Source organism: Halichoerus grypus, chromosome X, assembly GCF_964656455.1.
Source record: "Halichoerus grypus chromosome X, mHalGry1.hap1.1, whole genome shotgun sequence".
Classification (NCBI taxonomy): Eukaryota; Metazoa; Chordata; class Mammalia; order Carnivora; family Phocidae; genus Halichoerus; species Halichoerus grypus.
In genome coordinates this window covers 87,940,175-87,964,304 of record NC_135727.1, presented here as the reverse complement: position 1 = coordinate 87,964,304, position 24,130 = coordinate 87,940,175, and the positions used below count along the sequence as shown (strand labels likewise).

General features: G+C 43.3%; 1 protein-coding gene across 5 annotated transcripts in view; it reads left to right on the top strand.

Annotated features, from left to right (window-relative positions):
• Positions 1-21,109, top strand: part of MAGED1 (MAGE family member D1) — a 64,647-nt gene extending 43,538 nt beyond the window's left edge. For 3 of the 5 annotated variants that reach the window (XM_078064373.1, XM_078064372.1, XM_078064374.1), the window contains 12 exons: positions 14,846-14,919; positions 15,631-16,347; positions 17,016-17,684; positions 17,813-17,876; positions 18,101-18,180; positions 18,354-18,445; positions 18,668-18,747; positions 18,839-18,881; positions 19,143-19,205; positions 19,952-20,066; positions 20,306-20,691; positions 20,899-21,109. In XM_078064373.1, coding sequence (XP_077920499.1) covers positions 14,846-14,919; positions 15,631-16,347; positions 17,016-17,684; positions 17,813-17,876; positions 18,101-18,180; positions 18,354-18,445; positions 18,668-18,747; positions 18,839-18,881; positions 19,143-19,205; positions 19,952-20,066; positions 20,306-20,683 — 2,375 coding nt within the window. In that variant the 3' untranslated portion in view covers positions 20,684-20,691; positions 20,899-21,109. Of the gene's footprint in view, positions 1-3,357; positions 3,514-14,099; positions 14,314-14,845; positions 14,920-15,630; positions 16,348-17,015; positions 17,685-17,812; positions 17,877-18,100; positions 18,181-18,353; positions 18,446-18,667; positions 18,748-18,838; positions 18,882-19,142; positions 19,206-19,951; positions 20,067-20,305; positions 20,692-20,898 lie in introns of those variants that run through there. The other 2 variants (XM_036108853.2, XM_036108854.2) reach the window with 2 other exon arrangements.
• Positions 21,110-24,130: the final 3,021 nt, after the last annotated feature.

The window sequence follows — 24,130 nt, the reverse complement described above, 5'->3', positions numbered from 1 at the left end:
TTTCATAAAATGAAATCAGAAAATGCCATAAGCTGAAGTATGTGATGACTTAAGTCCAGCTCTGTATCTTTTATAGTTTTTAATGCTTTATGATTCTCAAATTAGGTGGTTTTTAAGTTTTATATTGATGCTGAACATGAGGACACCTATGGAGCTAAATCATATCCCAGGTATCTAAGAACAGTCAGATATACCTGTGAATTTTCCAATGCAGATGACAGAGGGTTTCTAAGTCACAAGATACCAAAAGCCCATATGGTAAGATTATCTGATGAGATATCAAACACCCTCAAACTGCATGGAGGTTTTACTTGCAGGCTTCCTGTCTCTTCTGATAACCTCTTCTGATAACCTTCTCCTTATTAATGTTAATTGTTGTTGTGACGGGAGTGAGGAATTAATTGGAAGGGAATAGGGAATTGGTCATTGTGAAGGAAGATGTAACCTATTTAAGTTTATGCCAAGATCATTTGATATAATCTTGAGATGTCACTTTGCCTGCTCTCATGCTGCAAATTGGCATCAGAAAGCTCCATAAAGTATCTCAAAATTGTGCAAGTCTAACTGGACTCAGTTTTGTTTACATTTGACTGAGATCCAGTAGTCCTTGAAAAGAGGTAATACACGTGTTTTTGCTCATCATTGTTTCCCCAGCACTTATCACAATACATAGCATCTAGTAGGCATACTTAAATTTCTTTTAAAATTCTTACACAGATAGAAATAAAGGAGGTAAAATCAAGTTAGCTTCCATCCAAAAACATGGAAGGATTTAAGAATTCTGTAGTGCTCATTTTGAGGCACCATAATATTTTTTTAATTTTTTAGTTTTTTAATTCCAGTATAGTTGACGTACAGTATAATATTAGTTTCAGGTGTACAATATAATGATTCAACAATTGTATACATTACTCAGTGTTCGTCATGATAAGTGTGCTCTTTAATCCTCGTCACCTATTTCACCCATTCCCCCCACCCAACTCCCCTGTGGTAACCATCAGTTTGCTCTCTGTAGTTGAGTCTATTTCTTGGTTTGTGTCTCTCTCTTTTTTCCCTTTACTTACTGGTTTTGTTTCTTAAATTGCACATAGGAGTGAATTCATATGGTATTACCTTCCTCTGACTGACTTATTTTGCTTAGTATTATGCTCTCTAGCTCCATTCATTCTTTGTTATGGCTGAATAATATTCCACCGTATATATACACCACATCTTCTTTATCCATTCATCTATCAGTGGGCACTTGGGCTGCTTCCATAAGTTGGCTACTGTAAATAGTGCTACAATAAGCATAGGGTTGCATATATCCCTTTGAATTAGTGTTTTTGTATTTTTGGGGTAGATACCCAGTAGGAAGCATCCTAATGTTTTATGTTTGGGTCTCAATGTATAGTACCTATGTAGAAGTTTCAGGAAGGACCCATTATTTCATATGATTATTCTATCATTCACTCCACTATGATTTTGGTTTTATTATTTCTTCTTGCATATCTGTTAAATTATGATTTGTATATTATTTATATTATGCAGTGAACTTTCCATCTAAAATAATATTTTACCTTAAAGTACTATGTCTGATATTAACATATCATTTGTTTATTGTGTGCCATAACTTATTCCGTCCTTTTATTTTTATCCTGGATATATGTTTATGTTTGAAATGTTTTTCTTATGTATTGCATGCAATAATGGAGAAATGTTTTGCATAAATTTCCTTTGATTAAAGCATCCTAAAATATCTATAATTGCGGTTTTGATTTCCTCTTTGAAGGAAAGCTTCATTTATTCCCTCTCCAATGCTCCTGTCTTTATGTAGTTCCAAGATTCTGCCCTATATTGTTTTCCTCCTGCTCCAAGAAAATCTTTTAACATTTCTTGTAGGATAGATCTGCTGGTGATGAATTCCTTCAGTTTTTGTTTGAGAAAGTATTTCTCCTTCACTTTTAAAGGATACTTTGCTAGATGTAGAAATGTAGGTCAGTGGGTTTTTTTCTTTAACGTTTTAAATATTTCACTCCACTCTCTTCTTGCTTGCGTTGTTTCTGATGAGAAGCCTTCAGTAGTTCTTATCCATGTTCCATTGTAAGTAAGATACTTTTTTCTTCTAGCTTCTTTCAGGATTTTCTCTTTGTCTTTGGTCTTCTGCAGTTTGAAAATTCTGTGCCTCAGTGTAAATCTTTTGGTATTTACCTGTTTGATGTTCTTTGAGCTTCCTGGATCTGTGATTTGTTGTCTTCATTAATTTTGGAAAATTCTTAGCCATTATTATTTGCAATATTTCTTCTCCTTCATTCTTCTCCCTCTGTGTTCCAGTTATGCATATGTTGCATCTTTTGAAATTATCTCATAGTTCTTAAATATTCTGGTTTTTTAAAATTATTTTTCCTATTTACCTTTCAGTTCGGGAAGTATCTCTTAATCCACCTTCCAGCTTTCCTCAGCTGTGTCCAATCTACTAATGAGTCCACCAAAGGCATTCTTCATTTGTTACGATTTTTTTCTAGCATTTCCTTTTGATTTTTTCTTAGAATTACCATCACTCTGCTTACTTTACCCATATCTAAGATTCTTGCATGTTGTTTGCTTTTTTCATTAGATCCTTTAATGTATTAATTACAGTGTGTTGAATTCCCTGTCTGATAAGTCCAAGTCCATAAGACTCTTTCATATTTAAGTCTTATGCTTCCTTTGTCTCTTCAGACTTTTTCTTCTTGCTTTTTGGTGTGCCTTCAATTTTTTTGTTGAAAGCTAGACATGATGAATTAGGTAATAGGAAGTGAGATAGATTGGTCTCTAGTGTGAAGACACAGGTTAACCTTGCCAAGAGCGGGCTTTGTTTAAAGTTTCCTTTAGTATTAGGTGTGAGAGCCTCCATATTCTTCTAGCATCCTTGATTTTGTTTCCTCTTTTGACTTTGGGCTTCCTTAAGTCCTCTTCCTTAGAGAGTCTGTCTTGCAGTTCATTCAGTTATAACCCATTGTTAATATACTGGAGCCCTGTTGCTGTGGTGGTATGGTATGAGAGAAAAGGGAGTGTTTTGTAATACTCCAGTTAAATGTCTGAGTTTTAGTGAGCCTGTGACCTTTACAGGTATTTCTTCTTGTGTAGTCCCCCTCTCTGTGCCCCTACCTTAGATGAGATAGGAAAGCTAGAGAGTTTGGAATGAGAAGGATGTCCTTCCTCCATGGCTTTGGAACAAGGCTCTGGTAGTCTTTCCTCCTGGAGAGTAGGCCTCTGTTGTGGAGAAGGCTCTGGGCATATTTCATAAGGATATTCACAAGGATTCTTCCCCTCTTCCTGCCAGGGCCACAAGGGTGTCTTTCTTGGATCTGCACTCTGAGAACCTGGTGAGATTCCTGGAAGTAAAGCCCATGAAAGTGTGCCTCCCCCCAAGACTACCACTCCCGGGAGTTTCTCACTTTCACTCTAGTCCACACTCAGCCTCCAGCAACTTGTCAAAATTATCAGTTAAGTGTTCCTGCAAGTTTATAGCTTTAGTGGCTTCTGTTTCAGGTAAGTATATTTCATTTGTGATTCTGGATTTGCCTATTCCTCAAGATTTCAGGATGGTGGTTTGTTCTGAAACCTCATTTCTCTGTCGGGCCCAAGAAAAGTCATTGATTTTTAGTTTGTTTAGCCTTCTGTTGTTTTTAGCACTTCTTTTCAAGGTGTACCTCCAGCTTCACATTGATTGTGTTGAGAAGAAAAGCAGACAAGAAGCAAAGAGTTGGTAGATATTGTGGGTTCCTGGAGAAACCTAAGCCCTGTATTTCAGGGATGGGAAGAAACCCCAGGTTGGTTTGTGAGATCCTCTAACAATGTGGCCTTGTGCCTCACTTCCTGGGTAAGGCCAGGAGAGATGAAGACTACAAAAATAGAAATGGTTGTGTGGTGTCTATAGGGATTTTGAGCTTTAGGCCTCCTCACATAGTTTCTCTCAGCTCAGGGTATCATGGGAGTATAACAATATATTAGGCAAAGACAGCCTCACAGAGATGAACAGACCCCATCATATGATAGGAGCCACAGAATATTTCCCATGTATATGAGTGGTATATGACACCCTCAGAGAGAGTCAGACCCCAAGAGGGGTTTGTAGTAAAGAATGAGGTTCAAGTCAACAGCTACTTGGTGAGCCAGATATCACATGAGTGTCAGTGTGGATATGGGATACTCAACAGAACCCATTCTGATGTTTTGACACTAAGGTCTATAACTTAGACACAACCCCAAAGAAGGGGGTAAGGAGAACTCTATACTGCTGGAGATTGAGTTTCAACCACTCAATCGATTGGGAAGTTGACATAGAATTTATAAAATGAGTTGCAGAGAAAAAGTAAACTTACATTTCCTGCATACCTGAATTTGTCAGATAATATCCATACCTGATGAACAACCAGCAGCATAAAGTATGTGATAAATGATGAGTATTGCAAACAAATTTATCTATTCAAAATGTGGGGCACATGGTTCTTACTAGTTGAAAACCACAGTGGTCTTACCTCAAGGCAGGAGTGACATCATGTGAGAAATCACCTCCGGCACTTTGCTGGGTACCAAATACAAAGGAAACTGGGTATTTGAGGAGAAAAAAAGAGGAGCTTCTTATATTCAACATTCTTCTCTCTGCAGAATGAAATCTGCCATTTGTGAGGTGTGATTCCACATCATTTCTTCTTCTTCTTGTCCCTGTCCCTCTTACTTCAAACACTTCTCTTTTCTCCCTTATTATTTCCTCTACTGCTTTCTTCCTCATTTCTTCCTTCTCCTTTTTTATTTTCCTTTCATCTACTTATTAATCTCTAACTCCTCCCATCCCCCCTCATACTCTTCTGTACTACATCTCTTCTTCCTTGTGCGTTCTGGCTCCTTATTCTCTTTCTTACTGCTTTTTCTGTTTCGACTTAATATATGTTCTTTCTCCACTCTTATTTCTCCTTATCTTAATTATTCCATTTACTTGCAACTATTTTCATTCATCCTTTCTCTGATCCCTGTTTTCTTCTTTCTTCTTTCCTTCTTCCATCTATTCCTCTTCCCCCCTTTTCAATTTTTCTTTCTCCAGTTCTCCCTCTTCATGCTCCCTTCTAACAATAAGATGACAAAATAGAATGCAATTAAGGTGTACTTATAATGGTAGACTCAATGGGAATAGGTGATGGATTAGATTTGTGAGTAAGGCAGAGGAAATATTATGAATAAATAAAATAGGAAGGGAAACCACTAAATATGATTTTTAAAACTACTTGTAAGAAAGCAACAAACATTCTAAATGTTGAAATGGTAAAGTCATTTCAGGAAAAAGAAAAGGATGTTACTTATTGGGATTATTACCCAAAATTGTTCTTGATGTTTTAGCAAATCATCTAAAACAACAAAATAAGTGCTGTATGTATTGTAAAATAAGAGATCAAATTATTTTTCTTATAGTATGACTGTACATTAGAAATTCCAATCATTGTACATTTTTTAAAAGCATCAGAATTGAGGACTTTTGCTTCCAGCAGGAAGGAGTAAATGGTGTAGATATACTTTACCCTATTGATCCCTGGGCATTGTATATAAACCAAACATGAGAAGACCTTGAAAGTTAGAGATAAGATGGCACACCTTCTAGGGAATTTGGATCCCAAGGAATGACATGGTGGTGAGTTCCTTGGGTTTTCTTTTGGCCTCATATATCCCAGACCAGATGCTGGAGAAGCTTGCAAACTGGAAACACCAAAGGACATAGACCAAAAAATAAAAAGCCCCAACATAACTCTGTTCTTTCCATATCTAAAAGACAAAGACAGCATAGCAAGACAGAAAAATTTTTTTAGACAGTAACTGCCCTACTCTAGCTAAATGCCAGAGGGGAGACTGCGTCCCTACGCCTACCAGCAAAAGCCAACTAGAGACCCTATACTTCCACGCTTGCCAGGCTGTAATGAGGTCTTTAATCTCCGGACAGAGTGTCAGGGAAGGGCAAATGGGGAGTGGGAATAGCCCAGTCCCACAATATCAGAAACCACGTGGGGAGCCTGGATCTCCATCCCTAAAGATGATAATGAAATGCACCTCCCCCTAACCAATGAAGTCATGTCAAAAGAAGGCATAGTGGACAAATGGGATTTTTATCACCACCCAGCACTAAAAATGATACACATTTACCATGTAATTAGGTACCCAGGTCCCTCCCAGTCAGGCTGATACCAGTAAAACCTTAATATGGAGCTGGAACTCTCACTTAGCCCTCAATAAAAAGGAGCCCCTCTCTCTCAGGTGTCAGTGGAGGCCGAATGGGAATGTGGACTCACCCACATGTGATAAAACAGAAGATTTAAGTAAGATTTAGATCCTCATAACATACTATGCAAAATATCTAGGATTCAGTTGAAAATGACTAGTTATATCAAGAACTATGATAATTACAACTTGGATGAGAAAAGACAGTCAACAGACACCAACACCAAGATGACACAGATATTAGAATCATCTAACAAGGATTTTTAAATAGACATCATAAACATGTTTCAAGAACAGTTGTGAGCATTCTTAGAACAAATGGAAAGGGGCGCCTGGGTGGCTCAGATGGTTAAGCATCTGCCTTCTGCTCAGGTCATGATCCCAGGGTCCTGGGATCGAGCCCTGCATTGGGCTCCCTGCTTGGCTGGAAGCCTGCTTCTCCTTCTCCCTCTACTCTTCCCCCTGCTTGTGCTCTCTCGCTCTCTGTAAAATAAATAAAATGTTTAAAAAAAAAAAGAACAAATGGAAAAATAGAAAGTCTCAACAAAGAAACAGAAAATCTTCCAAAGAGGGGTACCTAGGTGGCTCAGTCAGTTAAGCGTCTGCCTTCGGCTCAGGTCATGATCCCAGGATCCTGGGATTGAGTCCCGCATTGGGCTCCCTGCTCAGCAGGGAGACTGCTTGTCCCTCTCTGCCCTGCTCGTGCTCTCTTTCTGAGTCTCTCTCTTTCTCAAATAAATAAAATCTTTTTTTAAAAAAAGAAAATCTCCCAAAGAAATAGAAGATATAAAGAAGAATCAAAAAGAAATTTAAGAACTGAAAAAATCTAATAAATCAACTTTAAAAAAACCTCAATAGATGACTTCAACAGGAAAATAATATGACAGAAGAATAAATCCGTGAACTCTTAAGATGGAACAATAGAAATTATCCAATCAGACCAACAGAGAAAAAAAAAATAGAGTGAAAAACATAAACAGAGCCTCAGGCCCTTGTTGGACTATTACAAAAGATTTAACATAGGTGTTGTCATAGTCACAGAACAAGAGAGAAAGAAGGGCTAGAAAAGTAGCTGAAAATTCCCCAAATTTGGAAAAAAAGCAAAATCCCATAGAGTCAGGAAGCTGAGTAAACTCCAAAAAGGATGCAGCCAAATAAATTCATACCAAGGTGCATCATTTGCAAACTTGTGAAAGCTAAAGACAGAAATTAAAAATCTTGAAAGCCACCAGAGAGAGAAATGGTACTTTACCTGTAGGAGACACCAAATCGATGACAGCAGATACCTCATTCAAAACCATGGAGGCCACAGTATTTTTCAGGTCCTCTGAGAATGAAACTGTCAACCCAGAATTATATACCGAATAAAAATATCCTTTAGTAATATATAGAGGAAATTGAGACATTTTCAAAAGAAGGAAAACTGGGGCGCCTGAGTGGCTCAGTCGTTAAGCGTCTGCCTTCAGCTTAGGTCATGATCCCAGGGTCCTGGGATCGAGCCCTGCATCGGGCTCCCTGCTCAGCGGGTAGCCTGCTTCTCCCTCTCCCACTCCCCCTGCTTGTGTTCCTTCTCTCGCTGTCTCTTTCTCTGTCAGGTAAATAAATAAAATCTTAAAAAAAAAAAAAAAAAAGGAAAACTAAGAGAATTTGTTACCAGCCTTCTTATCCTAAAAGAATGGCTAGAGGCAGTTCTTGAAAAAGAAAGGAAATGATAAAAGAAAGGGTCTTGGACCATCAGTAAGGAAGAAAGGACAACAAAAAGAATAAAATATGGGTAAACATAATAGACCGTCCTTTTCCTCTTGAGTTCTTTAAATTATGCTTGAAGATTGAAGCCAGAATTAGAACACTGTCTAGTTCTCAATGTATGAAGAGATATTTAAGATAATTGTATATATATAAATTTAATATATAAATTATAAATGTAGTATAAATGATGGTAAAAGCATGTAAACAGAGGTAAGGTTTCTATACTTCACTAAACTAGCAAAATGTTACATGAGTGGTGTTTTGATCTTAGACTTCTCAGCCTCCAGAACTGTAAGAAATAAATTTTATAAATATATATATATATGCATTTAGGCACCCAGATCTCTCCCAGTCAGGCCAGTATCAGTAAAACCTTAAAATATATGTGTGTTGGGATACCTGGGTGGCACAGTCAGTTAAGCGTCTGCCTTCGGCTCAGGTCATGATCCCAGGGTCCTGGGATTGAGTCCCACATTGGGCTCCTTGCTCGGCGGGGAGCCTGCTTCTCCCTCTGCCTGCTGGTCTCCCTGCTTGTGCTCTCTCTCTCTCTCTCAATCTCTCTCTCTCTGACAAATAAATAAAATCTTTATAAAATAAAAATAAAATACGTGTGTGTATACACACATATATTTATGATATATATAATGTGATACCTATAACAATCACTATAAAAGTCTATTTAAAGTTATATGCTCAAAAACATAGGTAAAATAGACTTTGTCTTAGTCCATTTGGGCTGTTATAATGAAATACCACAGACTAGGTAGCTTACAAACAACAGAAATTTATTTATCACAGTTCTGGAGGCTGAGAAGCCTAAGATCAGGGCACCAGCATGGTTACATTTGGTGAGGTCTCTATTCATAGCCCTCTTTTCATGGCCTCTTCTTGCTGTGTCCTCACATGGTGGAAGGGATTAAAAATATCTCTGGAGCCTCTGAGGCACTAATCCCTTTCATGAGAACTCTACCCTCACAACCTAACCCAAGGCCCACCTCCTAATATTATCATCTGTGGGGAGGTTAGAATTTCAACATATGAATTTTAGAGGGATACAAACAGAATAGCAGAATTCTACAAAAAAATTTAGTTCATTGGAAGGCAAGAAACAAGAGAAATGAAAAAGAGAAAAAGAAACCAATTAGAAAATGGGCAAAAGACATGAAGAAACATTTAGTACATGTTAAAAATGTTCAACATCATTAGACATTAGGGAAATGCAAATTAGAACCACAATGAGTTATTAGTTCACATTTATGAGAGTGGCTAAAAATATACAACAGGTTGCTGGCAAGGATTTGGAGAAAATGGATCACTCACACATTGCTGGTGGGAGTGTAAAATGATACAACCACTCTGGGAAAGTTTGGCAGTTTCTTATACAACTAACATGTTCTTATTATACTACCCAGCAATTGCAGTCCTGAGCATTTATCCCAGAGAAATGAGAACTTATGTTCACAGAAAAAAAAATTGTACACAAATGTTTATAGTAGCTTTATTCCATAATAGCCCCAAACTGGAAACTACCCAGATGTCCTTCAGTGGGTGAATTGTTAAACCAACTGTGGCACATCTATATCATGGAATAGTACTCAGCAATAAAAAGGAACAAACCATTAATACATAACAATTTGGGTGTATCTCAAAGGTATTATGCTGAGTGAAAAAAAAAGTCACAGTGCGACCTCTTGTATGATTCCAATTTTATAACCTTTTGAATTGTTGAGATTATAAAGTTGGAGAACACATTAATGGCTGCTAAGGGTTAGGGATAGTGGAGGGAAGGACGATGAATGTGAATATAAAGGGGTAGTATAGGGAAATCTGAGGATGGTATAATTCTGTATATTGGTTGCTGTGGTGATCACTATAGAAACCTCCACATGTGATAGAACTATATGCATATATCATACCAATGTCAATTTCTTGGTTTTGATATTGTATTATAGTTTCATAACTGCCCACTGGGGGAAGTGGCTGAAGGGGTACATAGGACCTCTCTGTACTATCTTTGCAATTTCCTGTGTATCTATAATTATTTCAAAATAATTTAAAAGTAGAATTAATAATAATTTGTTTTTTCAAAAATCATGCCATAAGTATTAGCTGGTTAGCTACCATTACTGCCACCACTGAACACTGGATAGTAGATGATGCCCTTAGCCCTGCTACCAGTGCTGCTCCTAGAAACTGGATTGTAGTACAAGAATTGAGTCCACAGGTGTGTGCGGTCTATAAACCTGTGATTTCCAAAAAATGTCTGTACATTCCAAAGATAGGCCTGGCTCTTAACAAGCTCCTGCGGGATAATCTCCAAGCCCTTGGAATATCCTGCCTGATTAGAGTTGTCTTTTTGTTCACTTGGAACTTTGGGCCATACTAGGTAGTTTATGTTAACAGTATGATTTATAGTGGGCCTTGGCCCTTTTGGTAGTATATATTACATATATAGTGGGCCTGTGGCCTTGTGGCACCTCTGCACAGGCTAGAGGCTGAGTAACTAAGGTCAGCCACACAAGTGTCCGATGCCTACCTGACTGACCCCCAGTAAAATCAGCTCAGGCAAACTTCCCAGGTTGCCATATATCTTGCTGGGAGATTTAAGCACTGGCCATACAACTCCCCTGAGAGAAGACAACCCGAAGTGTATGCCCGGTTTCTCCTGGAGTCTTTCCTGTGCACCTTTTAGCTTGGCTGATTTAAAATCAGTACGCTTTTACTGTAATAAACAATAGCCATGAGTGTAACACCTTTTCTGAGTTCAGTGAGTCCTTCTAGTGAATCATTGAACCTCAGGGTAGTTTTCAGGACCCTGCCACACTGGTAAATCCTAGATCACATTCTCTTGGCTGCTAAGGGAATGTGAAAAAGTGAATTATCTGGCCTTTATAAAGGCTTTTGCAGTTTGAACTGTTATGTAATATAGAGTATATACACAGTATTCCCTTACTAAAATGTGAAAAAAAAATAATTGAAATATATCTAGCCCTAAGGGTTTTCAATAAGCATCTGTAGGACTGTATAAAGAAGTCCTAAAAATAAGACAAAGAGACAACACAAGATAAAAGACTTGCCCAATTACTTTACAAAAGAAATCTAATAGGTCCATCAATATAAGAATGTGTGTTTGACTACTTACATCAGAAATGTAAATTAAAACCACAGGAGATACCAATAAAATACACATCACATTGACAAAAGGTTGGAAAAGTTTTTATATTACCAAGCACTGTAGAGTATGTCAGTCTTATTCCTGGGCATCTAGTGTGACAGGAACGAAAAACATTAAGCATAAAATACAAGGATATATGTACAAGTATTTTATTGCAGTGTTGTTTGTATATATGTGCTCCCCAACAGCTTGAAACTAGAATGACCATCAGTGGAGAAATGATTGACTACATTGCAGTACATCCCTATCGTGGAATATTATACAGCAATGTAGAAGAATGAGTCAGAGGTAGATTAGTGTTAACTAAAATAAATCCGATGCATTAAAGTGTATATGATCTTAATTTTTGTAAAATAGTAAAAAATAAGATGACTTTTTAAACATGGAAAGATATAAAAATGGTTGTTAAAATGCATGTTTGGCAGATGAGGGTTGAGGTGGAAGGAGTGGGAGGCAGTAAGCAAAAGAATGCAGTTTAAAATATGGCATATATATAATCCCATTTATGTAAGCATATATATGCACGAAGTGTTACATGAAAAGGTAGCATCCAAATCTTATTGGCAGTTATCTCAGGGTAGTGTGGTGCCATTTGGAGTGATGTTTACTTAATTTCTAAAATATTTAATGTTTAAATTTTTATTTTTTATTTTCATTTTTAAAAGATTTTATTTATTTAGAGTGTGTGTGAGTGGGGCAAGGGGCAGAGGGAGAGGAAGAGAATCTCAAACAGATTCCACGCTGAGCATAGAGCCCGATGTGGGGAAAATCTCACAACCCTGAGATCATGACCTGAGCTGAAATAAGAGTCAGATGTACAACCCGACTGAGCCTCCCAGGCGCCCCAGTGTTTAAATTTTTCATGACAAATATGCATTGTTTGTATAAGGAAAAGTAATTGAACTCATCACAGGAAGGAAAAAAGAAAGAATACCTCTCAGGTTTCTTGCTTGAGCAACAGGGTGGATGGTGTGATTCATTCATTGAGCATATAAAATATGCCAGGTACCATTGTAGGTACAGGGTATATAGCAATGAATAAAACAAAAATCCATCTCCCTAAAAGGCTTTTTATTCTAAGGGGGAGAGAGTGGCATGACTAAAGGAGAAACACAATGTTGTTGAGGAAGAGGATATATACAAAGGAATCAGTTTGCGACCTGTTAAATTTGGAGATATTGAGGAATATCCAGTTGCAGAAGTGAGGCAGGCAGTTGGATTATGGATCTAGAATTCATAGGCCAAACCAAGACTGGAGATACAGATACAGAAGCAGATAGCATATAAAATGGTGTTTCAGACCTCCTTTCCTGAGTCTGATCACGTCCCACTGCAGACACTTTACAGAGGAAGTGCTGAGGAAAAACAGGCAGCTGACAGGGGAGGTTGCTATGCAACAGATGAGGAAAGTCATCCAGCCAGGCAGAATTGATGTTGGCCCTTGGGGACCAAATGCTGCCATCCTTCCTAGCATTAGCTTTCTTTCATATGCAGACTCCTGGCAGGAGCTGATGCCAGAACAAATGTGAAATGTACCAAGGTCTGCCTTGTATTTTTGGAAAGTATCAGTTCAATTTGAGTCATTTCACATCTGTATATGATTTTCTGTCTGAGTCTCCAGTCATCTGGAAGCATAGCAGCATGTGTGTCCTTGGGTCGGACTCCAGTCAGTGCTATTTGTGCTTCCCATTTTGTATGTTGAGAATCTGGCTCAGAGAAGTGGAATGACCTGAGCCAGCTCACACAGCTCGGTAGAATGGCCCAGCAATTCGTCCCAGGAATTGAGGCCCAAGCCCTGGAAGGAACCAGGGTAAACATTTACACTGAATCCAGGCTTGCCATGGTTCAGGGACACAAGTGCCTGATTGTCCTGGCTGCTCAAGCAGGCACCAGGAAGGCCTCAGGGGCAGCGGTGTTTGTGCCACTCACAGGGAGCGAACTGACTGGGAGCATGGAGTGGACCCCTAGGAACAATTCCCACACCTGGAGGGACCCACACAGAGTGGGTGGGTCCTAGGGGTCTTTATCTGTGTTCTCCTAAATGCAGAGCATGAGCTTAAGTCTCAGCACAAACCTTGCTTGTTTGGGACAGGTGTTGACAGGGCAGGAGAGGTGTATGTGTGGGATCTGTCGCTCAAAACTGAAGAGGGGAGGGTGCCTCAGTTCCCAGGCCAGCACTAGTGGAACATGGGTTTTGGAGTCAAGACCCGAGGCCCACATTTTGCATTTTCTGTTTACTGGCTCTGTGGCCTTCTCTAGTTCATGCAGCGTGTCTGTGCTTCAGCTTTATGACCTGTAAAATGGGGATGCTGACATCCACCTCCCAAGGCTGCCATGAGAGAAAGACAAGCCCCAGCACAGGTTGCGCTGTGATGTTCAAGCTGTTCCCTTCCCTCCCTTCCTCACCTGCACGCAAAATATGCGCGTGGCTGGAGCTGCACAAAGGGCAAGAAAGAAGCTAATGTTTATGAGTCTGGGATCTGTTGAGGGGGATCATACAGATTCTTGTGGCAGGTGCAGACTTTTTCTACCTCCAAGTGTTTTCTCTCTGGCCATTCCTTTTCCTGGGTCCCAAAGTGGGGGGACTTTGCACTTGTTGCAGTTAGAGACCCCACGGACACCTTAATAGTGACCTAAGTGGTGCTAGGCAGGGGGGTGGAGATGCTTGCCGACCGGACAGGAGGGGCCACAAGAGGGGAGGGATAGAACAGAGACGCATTGCGGAAAAGGTAGGGGGCCGGTGTGTGGGGCAAGGGGTGGGACCTAAAGGCACAGCGCATCTGTTTGGGGGAGGGGATATTGATGAAGGAGGTGGGACTGTGGTATACTGTCGACCTGGTTGGTGGTGGGATGGTGTGTTGGCAAAGGGGCGGGATTGCCTCCCACTGCACATGCGCACCATGGTGTTCGGGACGAAGCTTTTGTTGGGGAAGCGGGCGGGACTTTTATTTGGTCGGTCAGTTCTCGCGCATGCGCACAACTATCTGAGGCGGTGGGTGGTATATTAGGCGGAGAGGCGGGGTCGTCCTAGCTGCCGCGCTGGCATTTTCTCCTGGACAAGGAGAGGGTGCGGCTGCAGAGAGCCGAGCACTGCAATCCCGATCCTCTGAGTCGTGAAGAAGGGAGGCAACGAGGGGGTTGGGGTTGGGGCCTGAGGCAAGGTGAGAATTAGCCCCCAGACAGGGCATCTGCCCCCTGGTGCGGGCCCCCCATTTTTCATTTCGATCCCTTTACCCCGGATTCTGATCCCCCTTCCACTCCCCAAACCCCCATTCACACCCCTCACCCGATCCTCCCTTACTCAGAACCCCTGTTCGTTCTCCGAACCCCTCCCATCGTTAAAAATCTCCACAGATTTCTCGACCTCAATCTGTACTGTCATAACGATTCCTCCCGATTCGAAACCTCCATTCAATTTACCATATGCGAGTCCCAACCCACTCCCCTTGGATTCAGAACTGTTACTGGCTTTCCGAACCCCGATTTGAAGCTTCTCCCCGTCAGTAGCTTCTCGGGATACAGAGCCTCCATCCTGACACCCATTCACTTTTCCCACTCTGATCCAGCCCGTTCCCCTCACATTCAGCGCCTCATTCGCCCCCACAGTCAAACCCCAGACACCCCCCCCAAAATTCGGTCCTTCGTATTTGCCCTCTGTAGTATAACGCCCAGCTCCTCCCCCACACCCCCCAGGCTCTGCTCTTGCCAGAGGGACAGGAGCCATGGCTCAGAAAATGGACTGTGGTGCGGGCCTCCTCGGCTTCCAGGTGAGATCTCCACTCCCCACCCCACCATTTCCCTAGCCGACAGTTCCCTGGGGCCCCTTTGGCCACCCAAAAGCCTGGATCTGATTTTGCCCTCTTCGTGCCTAGACTCCGTCATCTTTCAAATTCCCATGGTTTATGGGGGGGAGGGGCGTCCCTTTTCAGCCATCAGTCCCTGCTTAGAGAAAGGGGAGACCCTGTTAGTAGTCAGGGCAATCTGCCCAGAGAATGCGGGTTGGGTAAGGAACCATTTTTTTCCACAGTCCTGACGCTTGTAGAGCAGTCTGCCACCCCCTCCCCCAACCTCCCGCCGCCACCCTCCCTCTCTCCTGCATTCCCCACCCCTGCGACCCCCCCTTATTCTCCTCAACTCCTCGAGGCGGCACCCTTGCTCTGGCTCGCCTCGAGTCTGTAGCTCCTGCCGCACACCGCATTGCTCTGCTCTAACCTCCATCAACCCCCACCGCCCCCTTCATTCTACTTCGTCCCCGCTCCTCATTCCGCCCCACCCCTCATTTAGTCCTGCCCGACTCCATCCCTACCACACGTTTTGTTACCATTCTGCCTCCCATCGCCCCTTGCTGGTGGTCTAAATCTGCGCCTCAGCCTTTTTGCACCACCCGCCTGCCTGCACTTCCCCTGCACTGCTCCCCCTACCCTCCTGCTTCCACTTCGGAGGCCCAGAAATTTCATTTTCTCCCCCTGTATTTGCAGGCTGAGGCCTCCGTAGAAGACAGCACCTTGCTTATGCAGACCCTGATGGAGGCCATCCAGATCTCGGAGGCTCCACCTACCAACCAGGCCACAGCAGCTGGGCCGAATGCTAGTCCCCAGAGTTCACAGCCCCCAACAGCCAGTGAGATGGGTGATATTCAGGTTTTAGCAGCTGCCGCTAGGCCCAAAACAGCCTTTAAGGCTCAGAATGCCACCACAAAAGGCCCAAATGGTGCCTATGATTTCTCTCAGGCTCTTAATGCCAAGGAGATGCCCAGTGCGCCACCTAAGGCAGCCTTTAAGTCCCAGAATGCTACCCCAAAGGGCCCAAATGCTGCCTATGATTTTTCCCAGGCAGCAACCACCAGTGAGTTAACTGCTAACAAGTCTGAGATGGCCTTTAAGGCCCAGAATGCCACTACTAAGGTGGGCCCAAATGCCACCTACAATTTCTCTCAGTCTCTCAGTGCCACTGAGATGGCCAACACTCAGCCTAAAACAGCCTTTAAGGCTTGGAATGACACCACTAAGGCCCCAGCAGTTGATACCCAGACCCAGAATATTAACCAAGCCAAGATGGCCACTTCTCAGCCTGAGGTAGAGACCAACCCAGGTATCCCTGAATCTGATGGTGCAGCTGCACAGACATCAGCAGATGGTTCCCAGGCTCAGAATCTGGAGTCCAGGACTATAATTCGGGGCAAGAGGACCCGCAAGGTGAGATCCCTGCTAGCTCCAATTTGCTTTGGGCTCTCTCCTTTCTTTTCTTAGGTTCATTCGTTCTAAACAAAACAAAACATACATATATAATGGCCTGTATTCAGTTAGGTTGTAGGGGATGATAAGGTGAATGTAATAATTTCTGCCCTCTGAATATCCACAGACTAATGGGGAAATGAGACATGGACACATTATATATATATATATATATATATATATATTCTGTATGTAATTCAGTTTACATTTCCATAATAGCCACCATGTGTTAGGTCTTGAGCTAGGCATATTCATACAGGTTATCTCATTAAATCTTCAAGATATTACCAGCTAGGGTTCATAGTGTCAGTTTTACAGGGAAGGAAACTAAGTCCCAGAGAGCTGAAGTGACTTGAGTGATTTGTCCAGGGTGGTACAAGCAGAGCCAGTGTTGGACATAGGAAGAGGAGAAGCCTCAGGCCCCACCCTTGGGTTGCTCCTGGCCTGATTGAGAGATGAAACTCCTGCCTGGAAGACAGTGAAAGACAAGCCCAGGACTCAGGGTGACCATTGGCTAGTGGGTCAGGCTGTCACTACAGGTGAGGGTTTTAGGGGGCCTTCCTGGAATAGATAGGGTAAGGAAACAAACATCTGGTGACCCTGGACCTTCCTTCTCTCTGATGATACAGATTAATAACTTGAATGTGGACGAGAACAGCAGTGGGGATCAGAGGCGGGCCCCACTGGCTACAGGGACGTGGAGGTCTGCACCGGTTCCAGTTACCACTCAGAACCCACCTGGCGCACCCCCTAATGTGCTGTGGCAGACCCCGTTGGCCTGGCAGAACCCATCAGGCTGGCAAAACCAGCCAGCCAGGCAGACCCCACCAGCACGTCAGAGCCCCCCAGCTAGGCAGACCCCACCAGCCTGGCAAAACCCAGTTGCTTGGCAGAACCCAGTGATCTGGCCGAACCCAGTGATCTGGCAGAATCCAGTTATCTGGCCGAACCCCATTGTCTGGCCTGGTCCAGTTGTCTGGCCGAACCCACTGGCCTGGCAGAATCCACCTGGATGGCAGACCCCACCTGGATGGCAGAACCCACCAGGCTGGCAGGGTCCTCCAGATTGGCAAGGCCCTCCTGACTGGCCTCTACCACCTGACTGGCCTCTACCACCTGATTGGCCACTCCCCACTGACTGGCCACTCCCACCTGACTGGATCCCCACTGATTGGCCAGTTCCACCTGACTGGCAGAACCTGCGACCCTCACCAAACCTGCGCCCCTCTCCCAATTCGCGTGCCTCACAGAACCTGGGTGCCTCACAGCCCAGAGATGTGGCCCTTCTTCAGGAAAGAGTAAGAACTGTTATTCCCAGTTACTTTTCCCTCTCTTCCTCCTGTCGTTGTCCTCCTTCTATCTATAATTCAATCAGGTTTCCTGTAAATATCTTAATAACTTTAATGATTTCCTTTTCCTCTCCCAGGCAAATAAGTTGGTCAAGTATCTGATGCTTAAAGATTATACCAAGGTGCCCATCAAGCGCTCAGGTAGGCATCCAGTGCCCTCCCCTAGCACTCTGCCCTTCCCCTCACCCCATGCTCTGTGGACATCCCTTTGCTTATATGTCCCCTCTCCTTCAGTCCCCTCTTTCTGTAGCTGATTCTTTTTCAGCCTTGAGGGCCCTGACTGTGTTCCCTTTAGCAGGACTGGCAAAGGGGTTGTAGCTCTGTGGCTCCTGCTCAGCTCAGGTACTCTGTTCTCTCTCCTACAGAAATGCTGAGGGATATCATCCGTGAATACACTGATGTTTATCCAGAAATCATTGAACGTGCATGCTTTGTCCTGGAGAAGGTGAGAAGACAGCCCCGAGGAACAGGAATAATGAGGGAAGGTTTTGATATCAAAGATTCATGGGATTCCTACTGGGAGTTTAGAGCTGAAGTCTCACAGGGAGGTGAGCAACTAAGTATGAGTAGCTGGTGCTAGATACTGTAATTTCATAGTCTATTTTCTTGTCCCTGTAGAAATTTGGGATTCAACTGAAGGAGATTGACAAAGAAGAACACCTGTATATTCTCATCAGTACCCCCGAGTCCCTGGCTGGCATACTGGGAACGTAAGATGGGAAAAGAGGTGGAACATTGGCTTTCTCAGTGGTGCTTTTTTCCCGGGAGTGTCAAGTAGGTCAGGGTCCAAGATTCAGGACCACATACCAGGTCATTGTCAGAACTGAGGTACAATTACCCCCTTGCTGAGGAATACTGGGGAAGCTAGATGGATAAGCTGCCTGGGGTGTCTCGTACAAATGGCTGAAAATATTTTTTTTGTACTCCTTCAGGACCAAAGACACACCCAAGCTGGGTCTCCTCTTAGTGATCTTGGGCGTCATCTTCATGAATGGCAACCGTGCCAGTGAAGGTGAGTGGCTGGACCTGCAGCTGGGGGTCGGCTACAGCCTGATTTCCATGCTCATTTTCCGTCCCTTGTCTCCCCTTGCCTCCCATTGCAGCTGTCCTCTGGGAGGCACTACGCAAGATGGGACTGCGTCCTGGGTATGATTGGGCTCTCATCTCTTGCCTGTTTATATCATCCTTTGGCAACAGAGGATGGTCCCAGGACTGCACCAGCCTGGTGGTCTAGGGGAATTGGTTTGGGGAGGTACAGAGCCCAAGGATGTGACCTGGGTGGATGGGCAAATAGTTCTAAACTCTGTGCCTCTTCTCTCATGTCTGACCTCTGTGCTAGAAAGCTCTTTTCTTTTCTTTGGGCAGTGTCATGGTCTCTGATTATGGGTTTCTTTTTTATTCTTTCAGGGTGAGACATCCTCTTCTTGGAGATCTGAGGAAACTTCTCACTTATGAGTTTGTAAAGCAAAAGTAAGTGATATCTAAGGGGTTTTGTCTGGTCCTCATGAGTTCTATGTGCTGGTCAGCCTCAGACAGTTCTTCCTATGCTCATTTCTTAAACTATACATATACATTCACATAGAAAAACACATACGTACTTGGAAGTGTTTATTGAGTATCTCTGCTTGTGGTTGGATTTTTCTTCAGTATAGTTATCTTGCAAGTAAAGCCTGCTCACTATCCCCACAGTAGGCATTTCCAATGCTGAGGTTTACACTGCACAGTAACCATTGCAATGGGCCAACTGTGGCTCAATAACAAGATTACAAGAACGTGGAGCTAGAGCTGTGACACAAGGGGTGAGATTAAGCATTGTCCTTTCTGTGACCTTATATAAACCACTCTGCACTTCCAGGTGACTGCTTAATGTAGAAGCACTGGTATAGGAATTTGAAGACCTGGCTGTTAGAATATAATTAAGCTAGGTTTATGGGGCACCTGGGTGGCTCAGTTGGTTAGGCATCTGACTCTTGATCTCAGCTCAGGTGTTGATCTCAGGGTCGTGTGTTCAAGCCCCGCGCTGGGCTTCACGTTGGACATGGAGGCTACTTAAAAAAAAATAAAAATAAATTTAAAAAAAGAATAGAATTAAGCTAGGTTTAGGAATGAGTTTGGGGTGGTTGCTACCTGAAATTGGGGGTGTCAAATATCGTATGATGCACTGTTGGACTACCATTCTTGTCTGGGTAGAAACAAAGACCTTTCTGCTCTATAAGGTACCTGGATTACAGACGAGTGCCCAACAGCAACCCTCCTGAGTATGAGTTCCTCTGGGGCCTCCGTTCCTACCATGAAACTAGCAAGATGAAAGTGCTGAGATTCATTGCAGAGGTAATAGGGGAACTGCTCCAGACTTGATAGGTCAAGGGATGAGGTATGACTGGCTGGGAAAGGTCCAGAGCAGGAATAAGACCTTGGATATTGCACACGTTAGGTGCTGCATTCCTGGTGATATTTATTGTTGCTGTTATGTAAACAGTAGCACAAAGTAGGGTACTAAATATATAGCAGGTGCTTCATAAATATTAGCTCCTACTATTACGGATTTTGTTTTATTTTCTTCCTCTCAGGTTCAGAAAAGAGATCCTCGTGACTGGACTGCGCAGTTCATGGAGGCTGCAGATGAGGCCTTGGATGCTCTGGACGCTGCTGCAGCTGAGGCTGAGGCCCGGGCTGAGGCGAGAACCCGCATGGGGATTGGAGATGAAGCCGTATCTGGGCCCTGGAGCTGGGATGACATTGAATTTGAGCTGCTGACCTGGGATGAGGAAGGAGATTTTGGCGATCCCTGGTCTAGAATCCCCTTTACCTTCTGGGCCAGATACCACCAGAATGCCCGCTCCAGATTTCCTCAGACCTTCGCTGGCCCCATTATTGGTCCTGGTGGTACAGCCAGTGCCAACTTCGCTGCCAACTTTGGTGCCATTGGTTTCTTCTGGGTTGAGTGAGATGTTGGGTAGGTATATCACTTTGGTTTTGGCAGTTAGGGTTATTGGGAGATAAAGGGTCTGTGGGAATGTATTTATGTGCACAGTCTGGGAGTCCTAGGGACACCTGTGGTGGGGAGATGAGGAAAGTATAGGGAAGCACTATTTGGTATTTACATTTCTTACTGTTTGAAATATATCATTGATTGTTAATTTTTTTTTTCTTATGTCCACAGATATTGCTAATCAGTTGGAATAGTCTTTCCCCTGAGTGAGGCTGAAGCCTCAGATTCCTTCTAAACACAGCTATCTAGAGAGCCACATCCTGTTGACTGAAAGTGGCATGCAAGATAAATTTATTTGCTGTTCCTTGTCTGTTGCTTTTTTTCCCCCTTGTGTGCTGTCAAGTTTTGGTATCAGAAATAAACGTTGAAACTGCAAAGTGAAGTGGATGTGCTCTCTGCTTTTTTCCATGTTGGGGAGAGATCAACTTGTTTATATGGGAAAGAGAGGGCTTCAGTTCTAGCCTGAGGGGCAGATTAGCTTTCAACTGGTAAAACTATGGGTAGATCCTGTTAATGGATTGGAAAACAAAGGAGGAAGTAATCAACACAAATGTTAATGAGGTCCAATAACTAGTATGGTTTACTTTATAAATATTACTTAAGTGACTCATATGTGATAGACATGCTGCTAGGTGTCCTGGAGTGACATTAAATGAGATGAAATAATGGGAGAGGGTGTAGGTGGTCAGATAGTTGCATTTAAGAAGACAGAGGAGGTAAAACTCCAGCTAATGACAAGTTCCAGAGAGTGGGTGGTTGAAGGGGAGGGAAAATAACTGTTCCTGGAGATGATGTCCCTGGGATCCCAGGGTATTGGTTGTATTATCCATGTGGAAAGTGAAATAACTCCAGGATGGGGGCAGGAGTAGGAGCAGAGAGCACTATGATCCAGGTACTGGAGTTTCCTGTGTGAGAAAAAAATCTCATACCCTTAGCCACATTGTCCATAAAGAGATGGGTTCACGAGGCCCCCCTTTTCATCTCTGGAAATGCTACCCAGGAACCTGTCCCTCTAGAAAGCCCTCACAATCCCCCATCCCAACAGGACCAGGGCCTCATCACAGAGACAAGTTTTTATGGATAGTGAAGGAAACCTCACATTGGCCTCTTCTCCCCTCCTGCAAGGAGAAAGAGTAACCTTTGTTGCTTAGAGAACAAGAATTGAGAAAGTAAGACAAGGCTTTGTGTAAAGCTAGACTGCCTTGTGACTGAAAAAGGACCCGGCTTGAGCTGCTGAGATCTTCACTGGAGCTCTCAGGATGAAATTAGGCCTAAGCCATAACTTCTTCAGAAGCTTGGTGGTACCTAAGCATGTGGGTAAGGGCAGAAACAGGAGCTCCCAGGGTAGAAAAAAACAAGAGCAAAGGCAATTTAGCCTCCTGGGAAGGGCTCAGTAATGGGCAGGGATGGTGTCCAGGGCTTCTTCAGGTTCTGGAGTGATGTCCACATTCTGAGGGGAGAGAGCCCAGAATTAATAGGAAGGAGCCAGCAGTGTGGAGCCCCAGCCCCTCCCCTGCCTCTTGTCCTCACTGCCAGGCTCCCCTCCTTCAGCCAGGCCTGGATCCTGACCCTTTTCTCAGGCAAGCCTCTGGGGAATCTCAACCTGAGGACCTTGGGGTAGGTGTTGCTCTAGCCCTGCATCTCTATGGCACCTCAGCCCTGGGCCACGGTTCCTGCATTTCTGGGTACTGGTTATTCTCCTTGTTGGTATGAAACACCCAAGCTCTGTGGGATTGGGGCGGCCTTTCTGTGCAGGTGGGTGCTTTCACCATGTGCCAGCTTAGGCCACAGAGTCCCTCACCTACCTCAGGTTTCTCCCAGTGTATGTTAACGGCTCCCACATTCAGGTAGATGGACTCCACTTTACAGTCTCAGAAAAGAATGACCTGCCCATCTATAAGCTCCCCAAGGTAAGTACAGGTCTTCCTTGAAGTGTCATTCGCCCCTCACCCCCAGCTCCACACTGTGTGCAGATTGTGACTGTTATGTAGGGAGGGGAATGTAGACCAGCTGTGTGTTGTATGGGGAAGACACCAGGTCTAAGAGACGCCAATGGGATGTTCTCCCAGCTGCCCCTAATAGTCTCAGAGTTCTCTGAGCCTCAGTTCTCAACTTCAAAGTGAAGATGAGAATAGATGATCTCTGGGGACTCCCCCAACTCTTGTGCTCTGTGAGACAGCGGTCTATATAATAGTGATGGAGCTCTGTGGATCTTCTAAGCTGTGTTAGGTGCTGAAGTGGTGGAGGAGTCTCGGGGCAATCAGTCCCAGGTAAAGTTTATTTAAAGAAATATGTGGTTATGGCAACACCAGAGGTGTGGAAGGCAACAAGGGAATTCTGGAAGCCTAAAGAGAGGAAAGGTATCATTGGAGCCCGGGGATGGCAGAAAGGCCCAATACCCATGGAATCCCCCTTAACTCCATCCCTGTGGATTGCACCCTACTCTGGTCTTTAGTGCACTGTCTGCCCTTTTCACACCCCAGAAGAGATTTGATTCTGTCCCTTCCTTGCTCACAAAATTCTAGTGCAATATGGCAGTTGGCAAAATCTACTGAATAAGGTATTTAAATTAGATAATAGTATTATATCAGTGTTAGTGGTCTGATTTTGATTATTGTACTGTTTTCTGTAAGAGAATGCCTTTGTACCTTACACTCAAAATATTTTAAAAATTGTGTGTGTGTGTGTAGAGAGAGAGAGAAAGGCTAAAATAAATACAATAAATGTTAACATTGGTGAATCTAGGTTAAGTGTATACAGGAACTATTTTTACTATTCTTGCAACTTTTAAAAAAATATTTTATTTATTTATTAGAGAAAGAGCGAGAGAGAGAAAGAGAGAGCCCAAGTAGGGGGAGCGGCAGGCAGAGGGAGAAGCAGGCTCCCTGCTGAGTAAGGAGCCCAATACGGGACTTGATACCAGGGCCCTGGGATCATGACCTGAGCTGAAGGCAGACCCTTAACTGACTGAGCTACCCAGGCGTCCCTCTTGCAACTTTTTTGTAAGTCTTAACTTATATAAGAATAACAAAAAATAAAAATTATTTTTATTTTAACAAATATTCATTAAAGTTTACTTATCCATCTATACACACTTCCTGCCATTGCACCCTTTGGAAAAATGGCATTGTAACATGATGCAGTTATTCTTCATGAAAACAAAAGTGCCTTCACTCCTCTCTAAAGAGAAAAAAACCTAAGTTTCATAAATTGTTGCATCCAGATCCAAGTCCAGGGATAATGGTTCATCCCAATTAGCAGAGATTTTGAATGAAGACATTTGGGGAAATGGACACAAAACAGATTTAGGGAAATGGTATATGAGCTTCTTGGGACTGGTCAGGAGCATGAGACTTATGTTGGATGTGAATGCTCACCAAAAGTCTCTCTCAGTAATCAGGTG